The sequence below is a fragment of the Perissodus microlepis genome, chromosome 7 (genome assembly GCF_051167445.1).
Source record: "Perissodus microlepis isolate ML-2025 ecotype Zambia chromosome 7, ASM5116744v1, whole genome shotgun sequence".
Classification (NCBI taxonomy): domain Eukaryota; kingdom Metazoa; phylum Chordata; class Actinopteri; order Cichliformes; family Cichlidae; genus Perissodus; species Perissodus microlepis.
The window spans coordinates 26,323,192-26,348,485 of NC_140467.1; the positions used below are offsets into that span (position 1 = coordinate 26,323,192).

The 25,294-nt window shown below is 40.2% G+C and overlaps 1 protein-coding gene across 1 annotated transcript; it reads right to left on the reverse strand.

Annotated features, from left to right (window-relative positions):
- Window positions 1-11,881: 11,881 nt before the first annotated feature.
- On the reverse strand, window positions 11,882-23,364 carry fezf1 (FEZ family zinc finger 1). Its single transcript, XM_084934411.1, has 4 exons — window positions 22,458-23,364; window positions 21,362-21,496; window positions 20,553-20,685; window positions 11,882-18,162 (listed from the first exon to the last, which is right to left on the reverse strand). The coding sequence occupies exons 1-4, from the start codon at window positions 23,265-23,267 to the stop codon at window positions 17,927-17,929; spliced, it is 1,314 nt and encodes a 437-aa protein (XP_084790537.1). The 5' UTR covers window positions 23,268-23,364; the 3' UTR covers window positions 11,882-17,926.
- Window positions 23,365-25,294: the final 1,930 nt, after the last annotated feature.

Below are 25,294 nucleotides of genomic sequence, written 5' to 3' on the forward strand. Positions count from 1 at the left end.
TTCCTCGTACAGACAGAGGAAACCGCTATGTCCTTGTGGCCATGGACTATTTTACCAAGTGGCCGGAAGCATATGCCATCCCAGATCAGGAGGCTGAGACTGTCGCTGATGTATTAGTGGAGGGGATGTTCAGCCGCTTTGGAACAGCAGAGACCTTCCACAGTGACCAGGGGCGTAACTTTGAGTCCAAGGTATTTGCTGCCATGTGTGAACGCCTTGGGATTAAGAAGACCCGCACCACCCCACTTCACCCCCAAAGCGATGGACTGGTGGAAAGGTTTAACAGGACGCTGGCCCAGCAGCTAGCCATCCTAACCTCAGAACACCAGCGGGACTGGGACTACCATCTTCCCCTTATCCTCATGGCCTACAGGTCAGCAGTGCAAGACTCCACCCAATGTACGCCTGCCTTGCTCATGTTAGGGAGAGAGCTGAGAACTCCTGCAGAGTTGGCTTTTGGGAAGCCCCCGGACGCGCCAGAGGCACCACCAGGCCGGGACTACGCAAGGAAGCTGCAGGACCGACTGGATTCTGCACATTCCTACGCCCGGGACAAGCTGGCGAAGGCAGGCCTGCGCCAAAAGAGGAATTATAACGTCACCACTAAGGGGAGGCACTTCCGTGCTGGGGAGCTGGTGTGGGTCTACAGCCCAAAGAGAAAGAAAGGACGGTGTCCTAAACTGGATAGCAGCTGGGTGGGGCCCTGCAGCGTCCTGGAGCGAGTGGGGGAAGTTGTTTACAGGGTGCAGTTGCCTCCTAGAGGGAGGAAAGTGGCGCTGCACAGAGACCGGATGGCCCCCTACAGAGGGCAGTCCCTCCCCTCCTTCCCTGAGGGACGTGTACAGAGCTCCCATGACCCTGCACAGAGGGACCCCCGGCCGGAGCTGCGTTCCCCTCCCTCAGACTCTTCACCTCAAAGCCCCGAAGCTCCGTGTACACCCCAGGGGCTCAGGAGGTCAAGGAGGGAATGTAGGCTACCACCCCGCCTCAGAGACTGTGTTGTTCCCTCGCGGACGAGGAACTTATTGCTGGGGGGGCAGTGTAACGATGGTTAAATGTTATTTTACAGTGACATGTTGGTTATCTCTGCACACTGTTGTTATTTCTTTAAGATACATGTTTGGTTGTGCTGCAGGAAAAAGGGAGTTAATGTGTGCAGGAAGGGGAGGGGGGTCCTTGTTGTTGTGTGACTGTGCGGGGCTGAAGTGAGGTGTTGTACGTGAGCACTCTCCCCGGAGTTAACAGCCCGTTTGCCTATGTTACCGAATAAACGGACAAACTGAGATCAAAACGTCTGGTTCTTGCGAACGTTACAATACCATCCAGAGTAAGCATCTTGTTAGATACCATATTTCTTAGATTTTTAGGGCCACGTACAATATATTTATTTCTAATAGAGATCATCCAGATCTGTATATCTTTTTTTCTATATTTTATATTTATATTTTACCACTGGAGCGGGTATGATGACCCGCCCCCAACCACTCTGGGTCGGGGATGAGTTCCTGGCCCAAGTGGAGGAGTTCAAGTATCTCGGGGTTCTTGTTCGCGAGTGATGGGAGAAGGGAGCTGGAGATTGACAGATGGATTGGTGCTGCGGCCGCAGTGATGCGGACGCTGCACTGGTCCGTCGTGGTGAAGGAAAAGCGTAAAAGTGAAGCTCTCAATTTACTGGTCGATCTACGCACGATCTGATATTGTCGTGTTGGTGTTGTTCCCAGATCATCATACTAAATGTTGTTCCAGGATCAACATTGCAAGGGACCAATCAGAATGTTGTGATGTCATACTTTTGCGACTTCGGGAAAAACCACCGTAAAACAAAAAACTGTACTTAAGCTGCGAGAAACCGCCTCTGTCCGCCGATCAACGGACCCTCACCCTAACCCTAACCGTAACCCTTTAATAAACGGTAAGCAGAATTGATATTGTCCTTGCAACATTGGAATTTCATAAATGCACGAATGGCTTGGCGCGCAAAAGAATAACGTCACAACAATGTGATTGGTCACTTGCAATGTTGAACCTGGAACAACATTTTCATGATGATCTGGGAACAACACCAACACGACGATATCAGATCATCCGTCGATCTACATCCCTACCCTCACCTATGGTCACGAGCTGTGGGTAGTGACGGAAAGAACGAGATCGAGGATACAAGTGGCGGAAATGAGCTTCCTCCGAAGGGTGGCTGGCCTCTCCCTTAGAGATAGGGTGAGAAGTTCAGCCATCCGGGAAGGACTCAGAGTAGAGTTGCTGCTCCTCCACATCGAAAGGAGCCAGTTGAGGTGGTTAGGGCTGACAAGGATGCCTCCTGGGTTCGGGCTGACAAGGATGCCTCCTGGGTGAGGTGTTCCGGGCAGGTCCCACTGGGAGGAGGCCCCAGGGCTGAACCAGGACACGCTGGAGAGATTATATCTCTCGGCTGGCCTGGGAACGCCTTGGTGTTTCCCCGGACAAGCTAGAGGAGGTGGCTGGGGAGAGGGAGGCCCCTGCGACCCGGACCCGGATAAAGCGGAAGAAGATGGATGGATTTTTTATTTCCTATATTTTTTCTTTTTGCTTTTTTGTGATGAGAGGTAAAATAATTTCATTCTCATCACATAAAAAGAAAAGAGGAATCAAATGTATTCAGGAGTTGGAAGAAATGATCAAATCCTTAGAAAAAGCGTATGTGTCCTCCCTGGAACAGGAAATGCTGAACAAAATTTATAAAACAAAACTAGAATTAAATGAGATTATTAAAAAAAACCAACAACTAAAGTCTTAGTACAAAGACTGCACTTGCAAAATCTTTAACATGGTAACGAACCCAGTCGATTTCTAGATAACAAGTTAAAAAAATAAAGAAAAAAGTCATAACTGGGAACAGAGTATATGACCCTGAAAGAATAAACAACACTTTCAGGGACTTTTCTTTCACATACACCATAGATAAACCAATCTAATGACGAAAGTGATCAGTTTCTTGACAGCGTAACCTGTCTGAAATGATTAAACAGTCAAGCAATAGCAATGGATTGACAGCTGGTGAACTCCAGGAAGCCCTGTAACGTATGCCCATTAATAAGGGGCAGAATTCTATGGATTTCCAGCAGAATTCTATAAAGAATTCTGGACAATTATGGAACCAGTATTCCAAAGAATGTTGCAGGAAATCAAGGGAAATGGCAGTCTACCACCAAATATGAATTCTGCCAACACTAGTCTCCTGCTAAAACAAGGCGAAGTCCCTGTATTTCCTACCAGCTATCATCCAATATCCCTTATTATTAATCCCTTATTAACCTTAGAAAAATCTGCAAAGCTCTCTCAAAAAAGATTAGAGAAGATAACCCCTCTTATAGCACATCCTGACCAAACTGGTTTCATAAAAGTGGAAGCACTCATCAACAAATACAGATAGATTACTTAATTTGATAGACTATTCATGCAGTAAAAACATTAAAACTACAATTTAAAAAAAAAAAAAACTACAAAACTACAAACTACTAGATGCAGAAAAAGCATTTGATAGAGTTTACTGGAAATTCTTCACTCGCAGAAGAAGTGGATCGCATTCTCCTGGCTACTAGGAGCTTCAGCATCCTGGCAACAGTTCCCGACTCACCGACAGCATCTCCTGCACCCCCACCGATTCTCCGGGGGCCTCAGACTCCTCGATGGTGGCTGGGCCAGAGGTTGGTCTGTGCCTCACCTCTGGTGCCAGTACATTGAGGGTTGTTGGGAGGGGCTCGGGTGGTCTGTGTGTGCCTGTTTGTCTATGTGTCAGGTCTGGTTTTAGGCTCCACCTCTAACAGAACATCTCAGTTCTGTGGGGGCCTATTTCCACCCACCACACTTTCTGCCAGTGGCTGGTGCCCCCACCTGCCAGTGCATTGGTGGTTCTTTGTAAGCGAGGCTGGGTGCTCGGGTGTGTAGTAGCTCACTCTCAGCAGCTGCTTGGTGGGGCCTGGCCCCTCTGGCTCTGTTGGGCCTCCGCTGGGGGTTTGGGGCCCTCAGGTCTCTGTTCAATTCAATTCAATTTTATTTATATAGCGCCAAATCACAACAAAAGTCGCCTCAAGGCGCTTCATAGATACAGAGAAAAACCCAACAATCATATGACCCCCTATGAGCAAGCACTTTGGCGACAGTGGGAAGGAAAAACTCCCTTTTAACAGGAAGAAACCTCCGGCAGAACCAGGCTCAGGGAGGGGCGGCCATCTGCTGCGACCGGTTGGGGTGAGAGAAGGAAGACAGGATAAAAGACATGCTGTGGAAGAGAGACAGAGGTTAATAACAGATATGATTCAATGCAGAGAGGTCTATTAATACATAGTGAGTGAGAAAGGTGACTGGAAAGGAAAAACTCAATGCATCATGGGAATCCCCCGGCAGCCTACGTCTATTGCAGCATAACTAAGGGAGGATTCAGGGTCACCTGGTCCAGCCCTAACTATATGCTTTAGCAAAAAGGAAAGTTTTAAGCCTAATCTTAAAAGTAGAGATAGTGTCTGTCTCCCGAATCCAAACTGGAAGCTGGTTCCACAGAAGAGGGGCCTGAAAACTGAAGGCTCTGCCTCCCATTCTACTTTTAAATACTCTAGGAACAACAAGTAGGCCTGCAGAGCGAGAGCGAAGTGCTCTAATAGGGTGATATGGTACTACAAGGTCATTAAGATAAGATGGGGCCTGATTATTTAAGACCTTGTATGTGAGGAGCAGGATTTTGAATTCAATTCTGGACTTAACAGGAAGCCAATGAAGGGAAGCCAAAACAGGAGAAATATGCTCTCTATTTCTAGTCCCTGTCAGTACTCTTGCTGCAGCATTTTGGATTAGCTGAAGGCTTTTCAGTGAGTTTTTTGGACATCCTGATAATAATGAATTACAGTAGTCCAGCCTGGAAGTAATAAATGCATGAACTAGTTTTTCAGCGTCACTCTGAGACAGGATATTTCTAATTTTAGAGATGTTGCGCAAATGGAAGAAAGCAGTCTTACATATTTGTTTAATATGTGCGTTGAAGGACATGTCCTGGTCAAAAATGACTCCAAGGTTCCTCACAGCGTTACTGGAGGCCAAGGTAATGCCATCCAGAGTATGAATCTGGTTAGATACCATATTTCTAAGATTTTCAGGGCCGAGTACAATAACCTCAGTTTTATCTGAATTAAGAAGCAGAAAGTTAGCGGCCATCCAGGTCTTTATGTCTTTAAGACATTCCTGCAGTTTAACTAATTGGTGTGTGTTATCTGGCTTCATGGAAAGATAGAGCTGGGTGTCATCGGCATAGCAGTGAAAATGTATGCTATGTCTTCTAATGATGCTGCCTAAGGGAAGCATGTATAATGTAAACAGAATTGGTCCTAGCACTGAACCCTGTGGAACTCCATAATTAACCTCAGTGTGTGAAGAGCACTCTCCATTTACATGCACAAATTGGAGTCTATTAGATAGATATGATACAAACCACTGCAGTGCAGTACCTGTAATACCTACAGCATGTTCTAATCGCTCTAATAGGATATTATGGTCAACAGTATCGAACGCTGCACTGAGGTCTAGCAGGACAAGCAAAGAGATGAGTCCACTGTCAGAGGCCATAAGAAGATCATTTGTAACCTTCACTAAAGCTGTTTCTGTGCTGTGATGAGCTCTGAAACCTGACTGAAACTCTTCAAATAAACCATTCCTCTGCAGATGATCTGTTAGCTGTTTGACAACTACTCTTTCAAGGATTTTTGATATGAAAGGAAGGTTGGAGATTGGCCTATAATTAGCTAAGACTGCTGGGTCTAGAGATGGCTTTTTGAGTAAAGGTTTAACTACAGCCAGCTTGAAGGCCTGTGGTACATAGCCGATTATTAGAGATAGGTTGATCATATTTAAGATCGAAGAATTAATTAATGGCAGGACTTCTTTGAGCAGTTTTGTAGGAATGGGGTCTAAAAGACACGTTGATGGTTTGGAGGAAGTAATTATTGAAGTTAACTCAGAAAGATCAATTGGAGAAAAAGAGTCTAACTTAACATCAATGGTACTAAGAGTAGCTGTAGATAATATTACATCTGTGGGATGATTACTGGTAATTTTTTCTCTAATGATAAAAATTTTATTTGTGAAGAAGTTCATGAAGTCATTACTAGTTAACGTTAAAGGGATGGTTGGCTCAACAGAGCTCTGACTGTTTGTCAGCCTGGCTACAGTGCTGAAGAGAAACCTGGGGTTGTTCTTATTTTCTTCAATCAGTGATGAATAGTAAGATGTTCTGGCTTTGCGGAGGGCTTTCTTATAAAGCAGCAAACTATTTCTCCAGGCTAAATGATGATCCTCTAAATTTGTGACACGCCATTTCCTCTCCAGATTACGAGTCATCTGCTTTAGGGTACGTGTTTGAGAATTATACCACGGAGTCAGGTACTTCTGATTAGAGACCTTAGTTTTCACTGGAGCTACAGTATCCAGAGTCGTACGTAGTGAGGAGGTGAAATTATTAACAAGATAATCGACCTCTGTTGGGGTAGCGTTCAGATAGCTGCTCTGCTCTGTGTTGGTACAGGGCATTGAAGATGATAACAGTGGGTGGATTATATTCTTAAACTTAGTTACAGCGCTTTCAGAAAGACATCTACTTTGATAAAATCTACTCTCCACCGCTGTGTAATCAATTATTGTAAATGTAAATGTTATCAGGAAATGATCAGACAGGAGAGGGTTTTCAGGAAACACTGTTAAATGTTCAGTTTCTATGCCATATGTTAAAACAAGATCTAGAGTGTGATTAAAGTGGTGGGTGGGTTCTTTTACATTTTGAGAGAAGCCGATTGAGTCTAATAACAGACTAAATGCCATGTTGAGGCTGTCATTTTTAGCATCTACATGGATGTTAAAATCACCCACAATAATTATTTTATTTGAGCTCAGAACTAAACTAGAAAAATTTGCATTTTCTGCGAAAATGCAGTGTGGATGCTTTAAAGCTGAAGCTGTATGCAAAAACTAGCTGAAAAAGCTGAAAAGTTGCAGAAATTGTAAAAACTTTGCAGAAGCAAAGGAACTTTGCTAAAATGGAATAACTTAGCAGAACTGCAATATCTTAGAGGAAACATAATACTTGGCAGAAATACAATAGCATAGCAGAACTTAGCAGAAATATTGTAACTTACCAGAAACATGATAACTTCCTCTCTCTCTCTCTCTGACACACACACACACACACACACACACACACACACACACACACACACACACACACACACGATCCAATTCAGTCAACCAGTCTAAATATATTGAATTTGAATCTTACAATGAGATCATCCCATAAAAAGGCTTTCGCTCTCTCTCTCTCTCTCTCTCTCTCTCTCTCTCTCTCTCTCTCTCTCTCTCTCTCTGTGTCTCACACACACACACACACAGGGAGAGAGAAGTAAGTTTCTAGCTCAGTCAAGCAGCCTGGGAGCTGCTGAATTTGAATCCACCAATCAGAGAGCCTGTGCACTTTTTCCCGCCAAAACAGGTGCACGCAGCACAGAGAGACACAGGATTTTTGCAGTCTATTTCTCATAATGACGACTCCCCTCAAACAAATGACCATAATTTCCTAACCGTAGGGGCTAGAACGGTCATTCTTACACCGTTTTGTTCAGAAGAGATGGGGGAATCTTAAAGTGTTGACAATTTATCATTAAAATATGAATTATTAAAGATATTTGACTTCTAATGCACCATAACTGAGTAGAGCAAAGCAAAAACTGCCTTGACTTGCCCTCAAACAACGCTTTCTAACTCTAAATCTATTTGGAGTATCAATATCATTCTTTCACCGTAAGAGACAGCAGGCTTTGGTGAACAATCATGGAAATTTTCAGGTCTCTGTGGAAATCCATTAAAAAGATATAACGAGAGAAAAAAGTGGTTCATTTCCAGAGTTTGAAATCTGAAGAAATCTGAGCGAAGGACGAATTTCCTACCCTCAAACAAGTCTAACTCATTTCAGAACGGTAATAGGTGAGAAAATAATTCTTGAATTGTGAGCGTCAGGAGTGTCTGAAGATATACTGGGACAAGCCTTATGTCTTAACTTTGCTTCGTTAAGGAGATATGACGATTCGAATATGCCTCTCATTACAGAAATCAAGCGGTGATTTTGAACAAGCTCTCCATTGACTTTCTATGGAGAGTTTTGCGACTTTGTGTTGGTCTGAGGAGATTTGCCAAAATTCTATAAATCCCACAACAATGATAGTGACATTTTCGGAAAGCCAGCAAAAATACCTACATTTTGATGTATAATTTGTGGAAGTTGAGTGAAAATTGAGCAAGTAGGAAGAAGTTGTTCGGACATGAAGAGAAGACTGCAAAACCTTCAGTGGCACACTGGAAGCCAAGTGCATAGCAACCATAACAACGCATGTATTTTGTGAAAAATCACAATTTTGCAACTGAAAACTTTAAGAGGCATAAAAGTAAAACGGTAAAAGATTTGAAAAAGCTGATTTATACCTGAATAGCCCAATAATTTGAGAACATTTTAAAGTTTGAATGGTTGTTCTACGTGAAAATATGAGGAAGTAGTTAAGTTTCAAAAACAAGCAAATTTTAGCAGAATTGCAGAAGTTTCCCATTCATTTCAATGGGACAAATTAAGCTTAATATTTTAAAAAGTATAATAGTGAAAAATACCAAAAGACATAGCACACATTAGCAGAAATAGCAGAATAGTTTAAAATTTGAACGGTGAAAATCGGCTGAAAATTGTGGAAGTAGTTAAGTGCCAAAAAGTGTACGGAAGTCCCAAGAGGAACTCAATAGTGTGGATGCTTAAAGCATCCACACAATTAGATATAAAGTCTGAGAAATCAGACAGAAACTCTGTGTAAGGCCCAGGTGGACGATAGATGATAACAAGTAAGACTGGTTTCTGAGTTTCACAGCTGGGGTGGACAATGTTAAGCATCAGGCTTTCAAATGAATTAAAAGTCTGTCTTGGTCTTTCATTAATTAATAGGCTGGTGTGAAAAATTGCTGCCACACCGCCCCCTCGGCCTGTGCTTCGAGGTTTCTGGTAGTTAGAATGACTCGGGGGTGTTGATTCATTTAAACTAACATAATCATCCTGCTGCAACCAGGTTTCTGTAAGGCAGAGTAAATCAATTTGTTGATCAATTATTAAGTCATGTACTAACAGAGACTTGCAGGAGAGAGACCTAATATTTAATAATCCACATTTCACTGTTTTACTCTTTGGTTCAGATGTGGATACTGTACTGTTCTTTCTTTGTAATTGTTTATGTTTAAGTTGTTTGTTGCTGGTTTTTAGTTTGTTTTTTGTCTTTTTGGAAGGTGACACAGTTTCTATGGAGATGGGTTTTTGGGGGGGTAGCAGGAGGAGAGAAGCTGCAGAGAGGCGTGTAAGACTGCAACTCTGCTTCCTGGTCCCAACTCTGGATAGTCATATTTTGGGGGGTTTAATAAATTTGTCCATATTTCTAGAAATGAGAGCTGCTCCATCCAAAGTGGGATGGATGCTGTCTCTCCTAACAAGACCAGGTTTCCTCCAGAAGGTTTGCCAATTATCACATCGTTTCTGGGACACCACTCAGACAGCCAGCAATTTAAGGAGAACATGCGGCTAAACATGTCACTCCTGGTCTGATTGGGGAGGGGACCAGAGAAAACTACAGAGTCCGACATTGTTTTAGCAAAGTTGCACATCGATTCAATATTGATTTTAGTGACCTCCGATTGGCGAAACCGGGTGTCATTACTGCCGACGTGAATTATGATTTTACTGAATTTACGTTTACCCTTAGCCAGCAGTTTTAAATTTCCTTCAATGTCGCCTGCTCTGGCCCCTGGAAGACAATTGACTATGGTTGCCGGTGTCTCTAGCTTCACATGTCTGAGAACAGAATCACCAATTACCAGAGTTTGACCCCCGGCGGGTGTGTCACCGAGTGGGGAAAAACGGTTAGACACATGAACGGGTTGGTGGTGTACCTGGGGCTTCTGTTTAGGACTATGCTTCCTCCTCACCGTGACCCAGCCGCCCTCTTTCCCCAGCTGCTTGGGGTCTACCGGGGAACAGCTAGCGGGGCCTACGCTATCTTCGGCTGCACCAGCTACAGGGGCCTGGCTAGCTACGGGTGAATGAAGGGTGCGAAGCCGAGTCTCCAATTCAGTAATCCTGGCCTCCAGAGCTGCAAATATGCTACATTTGTTACAGATATCATTACTGCTAAAGGAGGCCGAGAAGTAACTAAACATCTGACACAATGAGCAAGAAAGTGCAGGAGGGACAGGTGAAGTAGCCATGGTGCTAACGAGTCGGCTACGAGCTAAGCTAAGCTAGCGAAACAGTACAGAGACAGTGAGTGAATACTTTGGCTATAAATTAGGTAGTGAGTACACAGAAAGTGTGCTTCGGAAGATTATACTATGAAAGAAGAATGTATTTAAAAGTTGTTAATTAAATTGCTAAGCAAATAAGCTACTCAGAAACACCGCTGTGTTTGAGCAGGAACAGGAAGTGATACTCTACCGCAGAGCGAGCGAACACCAAGTGACAGCGCCACCAAGAGTGCAGCACACAGCAACAGCCTGTTCCTGGGACCCTGTCTGCTCCGGTAGATCCTGCTCACTGCTGAGGCCCCCTGTGGCTTCTACGCCGTGGCCACAGAGGAACCCTCATCCAGGGCTCTCCTCAGCTCTTTTCTAGGCGGGTGTCATGATTGCCCCTATGGTGGTCCTCCTGGGGCTCTCATGCTCTGGGGGGCCTCTGACTGTGTGGAGTCCAGGTCTCCTCCATGACTGCGTCATGTCTTGGGTGGCAGGGCAGTGGCAGTGTACAAAGGTGTACGAACAGGTATTACAAATGCACACTATCTTGGTTGGCTGGTGCCTTTAAACATGTATCATTAATACTGTGTGCTGCTCAGTAACATTTAATATTTATTATTTACTGCTACTTGATGTTTTTTGCTTGTTCTTTTTTCAGTGGGTGGTCAAGAAGATTTTCAGTGTTTTCTCTCTCTCTCCTATCTCTCTTCTTCTCTATTTTCTCTTAACTTTCCCAACTTCTTTTATTCCATGCCCCAGTCTTGTCTGTTCTGATTCTAATGACTCAAAAAAAAAAAAAATCTAATAAAAATCTAAAAAAAATATGAGTATCATGTGGACCAGTATAGCAAAAGCCGTAATGGTCTAGAGCTTTATGTCTTAAAGACATTCCTGCAGTTTAACTACTTGGTGTGTGTTATCTGGCTTCATGGATCGATGAAGTTGGGTGTCATCTGCATAGCAGTGGAAATGTATGCTATGCCTTCTGATAATACTGCCTAAGGGTAGTATCTCATGATCCAGTGTTTTGGCATTCTGGTGTATTCACTCTCACTCTAAATCTCACCTACCTGCACTCCTGATCGCCACAACGTACCTCCGCTCTGGACGAGGAAAGAAAAAGGTTGGACATTCTATTCTACTAGTTCCATCACTCAGTCACTGACATGGAGATCCACCCCTCCCTTTAGTCTTGCTTCTTCCTGTAAACCTCCTATACTCACCATAGCAATCTTACTCACCTTCAACCTAAGCTCTGTGAATAACACGTCTTCTCCTGCTGTTCAAGTGCCTCCTGTTCCTGCAAAGTTCTCTCTCCGTCATGCTTTTCAATTAATTTTTTTTCAATTCAATTTTATTTATATAGCACCAAATCACAACAACAGTTGCTTCAAGGTGCTTTATATTGTACAGTAGATCATACAATAATAGATTCAGAGAAAACCCAACAATCATGCTTTGACCTTAGCGATTCCTGTATTAAATAAAGTTTTGTCTAAAATTGAATAGCTGTCAAGGTTACGGGTGCAGGACTCAAATGCAGGACTCACTCTGGTTGAAAGTCAAAAAGGTGGTTTATTTACACAAGTGAAATATATACACATATAGAATGCTGGTGGGAAAATGGGGGTCCAGGGCAGTCAGGAAAAGGTCCAGGGCAGGGAAGGTCCAAACTCCTCTTCACACAGCCAGTGAATCACTATTATCCGCAATCCAATCCAGTCCAAGCTCACTCACACTCATGCTCATCCACTCAGTATCCACAAGCAAGGGAAACAGGCCAGGGTCCAGGGAAGTCATTCCACAAGGAGAGAAGCTGACGTTAACAAGGAGCACTAGGAAAACACGAGGAAATCACTAGGCGAGCTGTGTTACACTGACGGAGGCTAGCACAACAATCCAGCAAAGAGTCAGACTCCACTGAGGCCTTAAGTACTGAAGGAGTACTCATCGGCGATGGATGGCAGGTGAGTAGAGCTGCACAGGTGAGTACTGAGGCGGGGACCAAAGCCAGAGTCCGCCCTGGCGATGAGGAGCGAAGGAAAAACAACAACAAACAACACTGAAGAAACCTGGGACCATGACAAAAGCTGTATATTGATTCTACTTTTGGGTCCAACATTTGCACACTGACCACTGGCCTTGACAGTATAATGTAAACATGGTCCTAGCATAAAACTTTGTGGAACTCCATAATTAACCTTAGTTTGTGAAAAGGACTTTTTAGGTTTGTCAGCATCACTCTGGGACAGAATGTTTCTAATTGTACAGATGTTGTGCAAATGAAAGAATTGGCCAATAATTACCTGAGACAAATGGATCCAATGATGGCTGTTTAAATAATGGTTTAAGTACTGCTAGCCTAGTCCCAGCCAAGTCCTGTGGCATGTAGCCGATTAATAGAGATAGTTTGATCATATATAAAAGTGAAGCATTAATTAATGGTAGGATTTCTTTGAGAAGTCTTGAGGTGGGGTGTAAAAGACACTTTGATGGTTTGGAGGAAGTAATTACTGAAATTAACTCAAAAAGATCAATGAGCACACACAGTCGATTTTCATTTATTATGCTTTTTTGTTTAGCAGCAGGACAAAAAATTACTTTGACAAGAAACCCTTCTTCATATAACGTAGTCTTCAGTTCAGCTATTCTTTTTAGAATATAACACACTTTAAAATAAATATCATAAAATACTATTTTATTATTATTATTTTTACAATTCTCCTGAGATTGAAATCAAGTTTAGAAACAAACTAAAGAAAGGAAGGTTTCAACTTGTTCTCAGGACTCAGGACCAGAGATGCAGAGGTAAATAAGAAATGTATTTTATTTACTTATTTATTTTTGTTGTGGGTGCTGGGGTTTTTTTCATAGGACGTTAGAGCTGTGTATCCTAGCAGATTAGATTTTATACACACAAATATTTAAATGCAAATCTTTAAAAACATGTATGGAACCACTGAGAACCCAGATTTCGAAAGTTTTTGTGACTGACAGAGAAAAAAAATGCTGTAATAATGAAGTATAATGCAACAAGGTACAATGGCTAAATTTAGTAAGTAAGGAAAAAATGAAAGCATCAGACATGATATAGAAACTGTACCCTTGCTTACATTAATTCATGAAACAGAAATTTCATATTTTAGCTACATTATATCCTTTTCTGTTGGTTTTCTTCAAGACATTATCTCGTTGCATTCTGTTTTTTCTTTTCTTTCTTTTTTTTTTTTACAAGGATCTCTTATACCGAATAGGAAACACCAGCCATGCTATCACTCCACTTCATATAATCATATAAACATTTTAGATATAAAAATCTGGGCTTTTCTGTAGAATATGTTGTTAAAATTGGGGAATAATTTTGATATAAACCAGGTTAGCTTTCAGTTTTCAGCTTTGATTCAGTGGGATCCACATTCAGCTGACATGAACAGCAACGGAATTACAGTCATTTTTAACTACATTTTTTCTTCATCCATTTTATTAATATTAATAACACTGTAATCACCCATTTATTTGCTTAAATCTGTAGAGTTGGTGAAATAAAGTATTTTATTAATAAGAAGTATTTTGAGAATACGGAAAATGTCTGAAATACCTCCTTACTGCACAGGAAAACTGGGTGCACACATCTACAGATGGTATAGTAGGAAGTTATCTTAAAATAACAATTTCACGACTAAAACTCCTAAGAAACTTTTGAGAAGATTCTTTCATTTGTGTCTCTATCAGAGGAATCAGCTGCTCTGTAAGGGAAGGTAGCACTTTGTGAAAGTTTACATACCTTTAAGGGTAGAATTTACAGCTTTAAAGTTGGTTAATTGGTTGATTGCAATGCCCATTTTTAAAAGATGTTCATTGGTCTGTTTTTTCATTGCAGAATTGGACCCCAGAATGCTCTTTGATAGACCCTCTGTTTTTAAGGCATGTTCAATTGAGGAAAAAATACCTCTAGGATAGGTATTTATGAGTGACCCTTATAAGTTGCTGTGGGTGGGGAACTAAACTCTGGAAATAATTACAAACTATGTCCCTCTATTGTTCTTGCTGTTTTGGCCTCCTAGAGCCTTTCACAAAGTAATAATACTTAATAATTTATATTGTTTTGGTGCACCTCATCTCACAATGAAAAGAACCTACAAGTCGATCCTATACGTTCCTGGAAACAGGCTGGTTGAAGCATGAATATCCAGTGTGAATTTGAAACAGCAGCTTTTTGGGAGGGCTAACTATCTTGCAAAATCATACACGGCTTCAGCCAATATTAAATATGCAGAAAATCTTAAGGAAGATTTTGTTCCTTGGAACATTCCCAGAGTTCAGGTACTAAGGCGGTGAGCAAAATGATGTTATTACTGATATAAATACCCACCAAATCTATAAAAATGTAATTAAAGTCACAAATTTAAGCAACTACAAACTCTGAAACCTGCTGGAGTACAGAGAAGAGCAGTTTTGGACAATCGCCTTTTGTCATGAAACCAGTGTCACATTTGGATCACATGATTATGAGCAAGAAAACAGCATTCATGGTGACAAATGTCTGATATGCTATGAATAAAGGGAGTGAAAAATAAGCTAATAAGTTAACCTTTACAGATTTGGACACTGAAACAGTCTCTAAATTCTTTCTTTCTTAAACTATGAATTTTGATTGCTAGGTTTTATTTTTTGGTGTTTTTTTTTTTTTTAATGAAATACTAGTCAAATGTGCTTGGATGAACAATGTGAATTTATGGCATAAACATGTTTAAATACAATGCCTTTCTATATTATTTTGTTTGCAATTGGTCTGCCCCCCCCCCAAAAAAAAACAAACAAAAAAAACAAAAAAACAAAAGCTACTGGTTTCATCAAAAGCTGGTGCCTGAAACAATTAGGCAACGCAATTTTTTAGGCAATGCAGGAGTAAAAAGTGCACCTGTTTGGGACTATTTCCTGTGGTGGAAATACACCAAACACATACTTGGTTCCTTGGTATTTATACTTTGAGGGAATTAGCTGATATTAAGAAAAATATAGATGTAACTAGATTTACTTTTGACTATTAAATCTTATTGAACATGAGTCTGCACTGTTTCACTGCTGTCACTTGTCTAGTCTAGTAATCTCACATCCTGAGTTCTGGCTGAAAAATAATACTGATGGCTAATGATGGAATAATTATCCATCATTATAACAAAACAAGTGACTAGTAATTCGAGGATATGAAAGTTAAGTTTCCCCTCAGAGTAACCTCAGACCAGCAAGCTAAGAGAGACATGGAGCATGTCAGGACCAGGTATCAAGGGGCCACTACGGGGCTTTAAAGGGGTTAGGAATCCCCCACACACACTTTCTTTCTTTCTTTCTTTCTTGACGTTCAAGTTCATAGTCATGGTTTGTGTTGGAGTGTTCAAGGAGAGAGTTTTCCTTTTTTGTTTTTCCTGGATCGCAAATGAAAATGCAAATAACATTTTTGTGACTGGATGTTTAAAAAATGACTCAGTCAGGTATGCTAAGTGTAAAAGGGGTATTTAGGGAAATTTAATCATGTGTGACAAAATCCTATTTAAATTCAAAGATTTTGTGCAAAAATGTACTTCCTGTCTGTTGTTGTGGCTAAGGTCATAGAAGGGATTGTTTACTGATCAGTAGGTAAGTGGCTCAATCCTTGGCTCCTCCAGTAATTTAATCAAAGTATCCTTGACCAAGAAACTGAACTCCTCATGTTGCCCCTGATACATCCATTGGAGTGTGACTGTGTGTAAATGTTAAACAAAGTGCTGCATGAATGTGTGTGTAATTTGGTGAATGAGACTTGTAGCAGAAAGCATTTTGAGTGCTCAACCAGCTCAGGCACACTCTCACTACTGGTAATGTGCTGTTTCCTTGAGTTAAGTGAGCAAGACAGAATGAACATTTTCCGCTCTTCCATCACATGGGCACAGATTTTGTACCAGGAAGCTGTCAGGTTAAAGACAATTTAAATAGATCTGCATACACAAATTCAGCTCTTTTACATTTTACACGTACTAACAACATGCATCAGTGTGTTGTTTCACCTGGCATTACTGCCTACTTCTCTTTAGTTAACCAAAGTTCAACCCGGTACATAAGTAAACAACATGATTGGCTATCATGTGTGTCAATCAAAAGAATTCTGTTGTTAAAGATTTAATGGGACACTAACAAATGTTATAATTAAAAGTTGTTGGGTTTTTGCCATGGCTATCCCTCCTCAGACTGCAAAAACAATTATAGATAATATTGATTATTTTGTGAATATGTCACAGTGATGCCATCAGAAGGAGGGATAATCTCATTTTAGACTTTTGCCTTATTATTTATTTATTTAGTCATTCATTTATTTTGCCTCTTTGTTAGGATATTTAATGAAGAATTTGCGAGCAGAAGTGAGTCCAGATGTGGATTCAGGAATAGTTGGAATGATTTTTGGATGGACAGCATTGTGCGTTGCACCATATCTTCACAAATACACATCAAATTGAAATAAGAAAAACTGAGAGAAATCATCTTGATGTAATCTAAAAATGATTAGAAACTTGTGCAGATCCAGGAAATCCTCTGGATAACGTAACTCAGTTTAAGCATGTTGTGGGTGGAGGTATGCAGACGCATTGATCTTTTAAGTCACTGGGTTTTGTGAAAAAGTTGTGCTATTTAGCAATTTTACGCAAAATGAAACTGCTCTTAATCACATGACACTAGGCCAACTGTTACAGGGGAATCTGTAGCCATTAGATGCCAGGATATGATTGTAATAGAAAAATACTACATAAATTAAATTTGAATGTGATCCAGTTGTTGTTGTTGTTTTTAGCCTTCAGTTAAAGATGGCAAAGTCTTCTTGTTAAATTTGTTAAAACACCTGTAATTTTGAATAAAATCATGTCTGAAATGCCTGGCTTTAGTTTTACAACTTTATCATCTGTTGTTATGATTTCTCTAGTGGGGGGTGGGGGAGGGGGATTTTGGAAGACATCTATGATGATTTCTACAAATCATAAGTAACTCCTCCCCATATCACATCATTAAATCATGTAGAATTACAAGAAACAACACACAGGACATGATGTCAGTTAAAAACTTTGATCATAGTCAGAAATACATAAAGAACATATAGTCACAGTTTTAAGGATTCAGGGAGCTTCATTGCTGCTTGAGAGAGAAATCATATGATTGAGTTATATATTTTTTTAAATAATAATTTAAGGTTACAAAAGAACCCTCAAATTATTTAAGTTCTTCAGTAAATGAGCCAATTAGTTAATATTGGTAAGGAAATTATTTAAAGACATTTACTCTTAAGCATCTGTAATTTGAGAACAGAAGGAGCAAAAACCATGATAAAAATGTATTTTAGTTACTTTCCAGTCTCACTTACTGATAAACTGGTGCATTAATTTGGATGAAAAAAGTGCACAAATTCTAAACACGTGCATATGACTGATTTATGAAAAACCTTCCCCTTACCACCTACAGGGCTTCTTAAGTCTAAGGACCAACGTGTAGCTTATTTTACATGTAGCTTGGCTGAAATGTAATTGTTGAGTATGCATTTTGGTGTGCTGGGGGTTCAGAGTCAGTGTTCAGGTTTTTACATCTGTGGGGGAGACTGTGCGCCGGCTGGGTCATGTAGCTTTCTGACGTGTTTCTTCAGGTCAAAGTTCCTGCAGAAGCCCTTGCCACAGGTTGGGCAGGTGAAGGGTTTCTTATCGTTGTGGGTGTGCATGTGGAAGGTGAGGTTGTACACCTGATGAAATGCCTTGCTGCAGATGGAGCACTTGAACTGCTTCTCGCCACTGTGTGTCAGCTTGTGGTTTTTGTAGTTTCCTGTGTTGAGGCAAAAGGGTGAAACTTAACAAGACATCAAGACATGGAATTTCTTTACAATTCCAAAGAGTTTCCAAGAGTATGTTTTCTCAGTGGTATCAGCATCACATAATCTGACTGTGAGGAAGTGAAATGGGACCAAAGCAAAAAAAACAAAACACAAAAAACAAGCAATTATACTTTACAGTACAAAAGTTATTAAATTGGTAATTGATGGTTAAAATGGTTTTACTTTTTAAACTAATTAACATTACATTTAGGTTCAAATGAAATAATAATTAATAACGTTCATATATTGATTCATAATTTGTTTTTAATGATCCTCTACAGAAATTGGATCGATGGTTATGGTAATTGCAACTTATTGCATAAACTAGTTGCATAAATAAAAATAAATTATAACATACTGATGTAAATCAGTCACTCATACACATATTTTAAGAATTTGTGCACTTTGTTCAATTATTAGTAAATATTATTATTGATGTTATTATTAGTATTTCAATTTTTATCACCGGTAGAAGGGAATAACTACTAACATTTTATTAATTATCAGGATACCTTTTATCAGTGATGAATACATTACTGTATAATATGAGTCCATAGCATGTGGAGAAAAAAGCCCAGCAAATATTTTTCCTTATAATATTTTTTTTAATTAATTAATTTATGTTGTTTATTTTGTTTTGTTTTGTTTTTGTTGTTCTGAGAATTAGAAATCATACCACATATATGTGTTTTTCGTTTGTGAAAAATACAGTTTTACTCACATTAACAACTAAAATAAGGATCACGTTCACATTTGAGAAGCAAAATCCATCCAGTATTTGGCATTATTGCTGAAACCCTATTCTGTGATATTTAAAATAACCAAAAAACAAACATGTGTTTTCCTCCTGTTAATATGAACCAGAGGAGTGTTTTCAGTGCAATGCACCCCAGAGCAATACATCACCACAATCACCCACATAACCTTAATATTAAATAAAACCTGAAATAAAGTACAATTACCGCATTTCTAACAACATAAAAAAAGGAAAATGTACACTTAAAAAATGACTTTTTGCTCTCAGTGAACACAAAGCAACACTGAAAATAATAAAATACTGAAATGTAAAAAAAAAATCAAAGGTTTCTTTATTTAAAGAATTAATCACTGGCTGGTATAAACTAAATGTATACAAATTAAGTTAATTTTATTTGACCATATTCCATTTAACATTTTACACAGTACCTATGTAACAAAATTTTATTTAAATGAAAATCTAATTTACATGTACTCAAATTACTTAAAGCATTTAGTCGTAAAAGTTTTCTATGTGTTTCATGAGGCGATGTATTGGATGTATTAGAGCTGATGTATTAGTAGATGTAAAGCAGTAGCAATACAACAGTTTGAAGGGAATACATCAGTACAGCACAGTAAAACTGTAAGCATGTAGACAAATATAATGTCACAACTAAGAATGTGCGTTTCTATAGAACATTTTTTACCACTTCATATCATGCGATGCTATAACAGCTCAGGATGAATCCAGGGAGCTATTCCTCTTCAATTTTAACTGTTTGTTTTAGCCGTCATAGCAGACTAACCTTTTCTAAAATTACAAGTCCAGCTGATTTCAAGAAAGTAAACTTTGGTAATTGTTATGAATACGTACATACATAAACAAATACAACACAATCATCAACTACCACTCTAATGGGCCTTGGGCATTTGTTGATGCCCTAGCTGCTATGTGTCTGGCAGAGATGACCTACATGGTTTGAAGGTTTGAAATAGCACCAAATATTTGGCCTCACAACATGTAACAGCTCTGCTACAGGCAGTTACAATGAAACATTTATGTTTCCATAACATATTATAACAAAACAAACAAACAAAAAAGAAACAGGAAAACAAAATAGACAAGCATCTGTATAATTGTTGTGTCTGTTAAACTCGCATGTCTTGAATATGCTGAATTATGTTCCTTTTGCATTAATATATAATGATTATATATAATAAACAGTGTGGAGTCTGTAGCGAACTGTCTTCACGGGAACTTTAAACGGATTTAGCCTCAGACCCGCTGTATTTGTCCATCGCACCCACTTCTGTTACATATCATCACCTTTTGTTTTCCCTCTTTATGCCAATGAATTTATCATGTTTTCGCTCTGTGTTGTTTGACTGTGAGTTCAGTTCAGCTGTATAGTGAGGATGTGGCTCTTCTCTGGGGATCTTTTGCTTTTTAGGATTTAACACCGCTCTAAAATGTAACGGATTCTTGGAATAAAAATTCTAATCAAGATGTTTTGGTTGATATATTAAATGTAGTTATTGAAAAAGGAGAAGAAACAAATAAGAAAATACTGATCCATTTTCTTTTTTTTTTTTACCGTCTCACCTTTTTGGTGAAATCCCTTCCCACAGAACTCGCACACGAATGGTTTGTATCCCGCATGGATGCGTGTGTGCGTGTTGAGGGTTGAACTCCTGTTAAAGGCTTTTCCGCACTGGTTACACTTGTGAGGCTTTTCCTGTAAAAAATTACGGGGGGGGGGGGGGGGAAATAAGTAACTCAGTGGAAAAATGTGCCATAAATAAAAAATAGCACCAAAAAATACAAAATAATCTTGCAGAGATGCACAAGGACCTTATACTTTCACAGATAATGTATATAATGTGTAGAATCAAATTCATTAATATGACAGTGCATAAAGATGAATACTTTTTATGCCTAATTTATATTTTAAGCGAAACAAACATAATTAGCGCGTGATTAATTTCCTCTGTGAAAGTGACACCTCACAGGGGTAAATAAAACAGAAATCGATTTTTGAGTCTAAACCTGCAATCCGAACGCCACGCTGAAGCCCCGCCCACCAAACGCATATTAAATCATATGACTGAAAACAATCGAACTGGTAGTTACTTAAATAAATTAATGATCGTACTTCAGTGTGATTAAATGTCTGCGTACGATTCAGAGGCGAAACGTATTAAACAAAAATAAATCAATAAACAGAATAATAAAGAGTGACCGACTTTATCGCGACCTTTGGTTGACATTTAAACGGTCAATAAAACAGAGAATATAACATTTCAAAACTTACAGAGATCAGCGAAATAATAATCAAACATAACATTTAAAACCATCATTAAAAAACAAAACAAAAAACATTAAAAAAAGATGAATGACTGAACTCATCCTACCTGAGTGTGGATGATTTTGTGCCGGCACAGCGTGCTGGCCTGTCGGAATCCCTTCCCGCAAACTTTGCACACGAATGGTCGAGCGCCTGTGTGTACAGGCATGTGGCGGGTCAGGTTGTAGTGCGCGTTAAAGACCTGAACAGGAGGGGGGAAAACCCGAGACAAAACAAATAAATAAACAAAAAGCAACACCTTGTCAACAAGAAAAATCTAATCATTATTATTTTAATAATAATAATAAAATAAAATGTCAGCCGACTACATTGCTCAGTTAAAGGTTAATTATGTGGAAAAGAAGAAGAAGAATGAGTGCCTGTAATTATTAGATTAAGTCTAATTATGTGTAATCTGTTGGGGGTAATTTATTGGACTTGGAATACACGGAATGGGTCCATTGTAACACAATAACAAATCTCTAAAGATGCGCAGCATGAGCCAAAATTTAAATTCCTAAACAACCCACCAAGTAGGCATTACGGTAATTTGGTCCTTTTAAAATGAGTTTTAGAGAAATTACAAATGTTAAATTCCATAAATTCCATCTGTTATTTCAAATAACCACAGCAAACCTCCGTTTTTTCCTTAATATATGTACTCTGCGCTTCCATTCCGGGACTCCGTTTATTAATTTTGCGAACTAAATGCCGGGTCTGCACACTCTAAAAATTCTATTCGACATATGTATGCATTTTTATTTTAATGCATACATATGTCGAATACTTTTTCGTTTGTTTGTTTGTTTTTTAGTCGGAGTTCTTTTTTTAAGGTTGTTTAGATCATATAGAGTGACCGAGTGTATCGGACACTATATTATTTATCTAACCCTAAACACATCCATTAAACAAAACTTAACCTTATGTAAAAGGATCGAGTATTTGTAAGTTAAACACTAATAACTAATCAAATCCAACATTTGACTTGCACTAGATTACTTGTTTAAAATATCTTCAAAACCGCCCAATTTTTTCGCAAAAAAAAAAAAAAAAAAAAAAAGAGGGTGAGAGATAACTAACATCAATTCTGAAAATAAATCCATTTTCAGTTTCCTTCTGTGGATAAAGAGCAAATAAATTCAATCATCCGCGCTGACGCTCACCTTACCGCAGACCTCACAGGTAAAAACTTTGGGCTTGCTACCGGGACAGGAGCCGCTGAGCCTGGCGCTTGCCGCTGCAGCTGTCGCGGAGCCCTTGAAAATCTTGTCACTCAGGATCTGGTCCCTCTGCTTTATGTAGTGAATCTGGTTCGGAGATAGATCCTTGAAGGCCTGCACGCCGGAACCCGCGTACCGCTCCGCGGCCTGTTGCATGCCGGTCTTGCTCTTCTCTGCCATGAAGGCTTTATGTCGGGCAGTGAACAGGTACGAGGCCATAGGGTGCAGGTTCACCAGGCCAGCCGGCGGTGGACACGCTCCGGAATCCCCGCTGCAATTCAGGTAGCAAACAGTGCCCATCGTGGGAAAGGAGGACTGGTTTACCACCCTGGGTCTGAAGAGTTTGTACTGCCCGGTGGTTTGGCTGACAGCAGTGTCTTCTTGTTGATTTTTATAGTTTAGCCCAAACCCCAAAAATTCTGCGGGAGCCGGGAGAGAAGACGCGTCTAAGTGGCCCGGATCCAGCCCTGCGATACTGAGCCGGTGTGCCGGCTCATAGCCGAGCGGTACCAGCGGGATCATGCAATGCAGCGAGGACGGATATGCTTCGGGTTTCCCCACTGGAGCGGACTGAAACCAGTTGGGGAGCGGTATTGACTTGGGCTCGGGTGTCCTGGCCATAATCCGGTCGATGGAGAAAGCGAGAGGCTTGCTGCTGCCGCCGGAGGTGAGCATTTCTGAGCCCGCAGGTTGGCTCCCTGAAGCCGTGGGGGAGCCAAGGATCCCTGCTGGGCGGCGGAGAGGACCGTCCATCACCTCCGCATCAACCGGGTTGCGACAACAACAACTAAAGCTGCTGGAAAGAAGATGAGATCGGCGCTGCTCCTCACCGGCACACAGAAAAGGACATCATCCGCCAGGGATCCCCCAACCCCACCCCCACCAAAACACAGGCCCTGCTTTCCTGGTTGTTGACGACAATCAGGGCGCCCGAGGCTCGTTCGATATCGGTGGGGCAAGAGCCGAGACCTTGCCGATCGTTACCGTCCAAGAAGGAGAGTGGAAAAGTAGATAATTTGCTCAATTCTCCTCTGTCGATTCTCTGCGTTTGTCGCCGCTGGAAGAGGAGGAGGAAAGTGTTCTTTACTTGGCAGGACTCCTGCTCAACTGAAAGGTACTTGGTAAATCCCAGGTCCCCTTGTGGTTTTACGTGACATCTTTTTTTTTTTTAAATCGTGATGAGCCAGACGCGCAGCGGCTGCAGGGTCAGGAACTGTCAGTGTTTTAGATCAGATTTGGACACGTCTTTGGCTCTCAAAACCCAGCCCTTTTACGCACGGTTCAAAGAAGACAGGGACATGTCATGTAGTTGAATTCAAAACAGAAAACAGATCGAGATATTGAGCAGAAAATGGATTTGATGTCATTGATGTCAGTCTGGATGGGTTTAGAAATCAACAACTTTAACTCAAAGCGCCATTTTTTTTCTTTTACGCACCAGATTTTTAAATGTTGAAAAGCGGTTTGGAAAAAAGCGACTACTCGAGACAAAGAGATGGACAGAAATCTGCAGTGAAAATGCTCACTCTCCCCACTCTTTTATCCACAAAGCACAGAGCCGGTGGGCTGAAGCGCAAATTCCACAGGATGAATGAATGAAACCAATGGCGCACGAACCCACAACAATAGCTCCATCCTGTCAGTGATGGAGGCAGAGAGTGAATGGGCAAGTTCGGAGTGGACTGAGCTGAATTTGCCCTTCAAGGGTTTGAACAAAAGATGAAGAGAAATAAAAGTGACCGTCGAGGGCCCAGGGAGCGACAGCAGAAATTAGAGTGAACACAGTCACATCAGAAAAGAAAAGGTTAACAAGGTATTTGTGTTGGTTGACTATTAGTATAGTACACGCATTTTTTTTTCTTCTTCAGTGTCTCTCAGTTGGCTTAATGTAATAATGTTTTGTTTTGTTTTTAAGTCAAACTGTTTTAAATAATGAGGGAATTAGATGGAAGTTGAATGTTTGTGTGTTCTTGGACGATGGTTTTTAATGAGTCAGGGGTCACAGAGGCTCAACAAATCAAGTATTCGTTTACACGTAATAAAAGTGTGATAAAATAAATTATGCGCCCATTATTGAAGCAAGAGACATTGCAGTGTTAACGTGAGGCCACGTCTCTCCTCACTTATCTACTAAAGCCTTACAGCACCAGTTTTAATCTGCCCAGCCGAGTTTCGTTGCTTTTATGTCATAGAAGTATTAGACAACTTATCATTTCAGCTTAATTGAAGCTATAATAATAATAGTAGTAATAGTACTATAAGCGTATAATGTTGGGTGTGCGTCACCCCCCCCACTAAATATCCTAAAAATTAGAAATGTTCCCACATTGTTGTATTTTTCACTCACACACACACACACACACACACACACACACACACACACACACACACACACAGTTATACTTACATTAATTACTAAGATCTTCACATCTGAGCGTCAGGCCACGTCTCTTGTCATATACTGAAAGATCACAGCAGCAGTTTTACTCTATTTAGCCAAGTTTTCCTTTTTGCTTCTTTTTGCTAGAAACACCGCAAGACTTATTAATTATATTATAAGTCACGTTCTGAGAGTTATTATGATGATTTTATTCCAATTTTTAATATCATTTTCATTAAGCAACACGTTAAATCACTTCAAAATATTGTGATGTCTGTCAGTTAATTACATTTACGTCTAAATAATTAGCCATAATATTAATAGCAATATTAATAACAATTATTATAAATTATTGTTGTTGTTTCATTGATTTTTTTGCCCATAAAGGCTTCTTATGCCA

Coding starts and splice junctions, on each gene's coding strand:
- fezf1 (XM_084934411.1), bottom strand. CDS start 23,267: ATGGACGGTCCTCTCCGCCGCCCAGCAGGGATCCTTGGCTCCCCCACG. Junction 21,497..22,457: donor CCTGTGAGGTCTGCGGTAAG/GTGAGCGTCAGC, acceptor CCTCCTGTTCAG/GTCTTTAACGCGCACTACAA. Junction 20,686..21,361: donor ACAAAATCATCCACACTCAG/GTAGGATGAGTT, acceptor AATTTTTTACAG/GAAAAGCCTCACAAGTGTAA.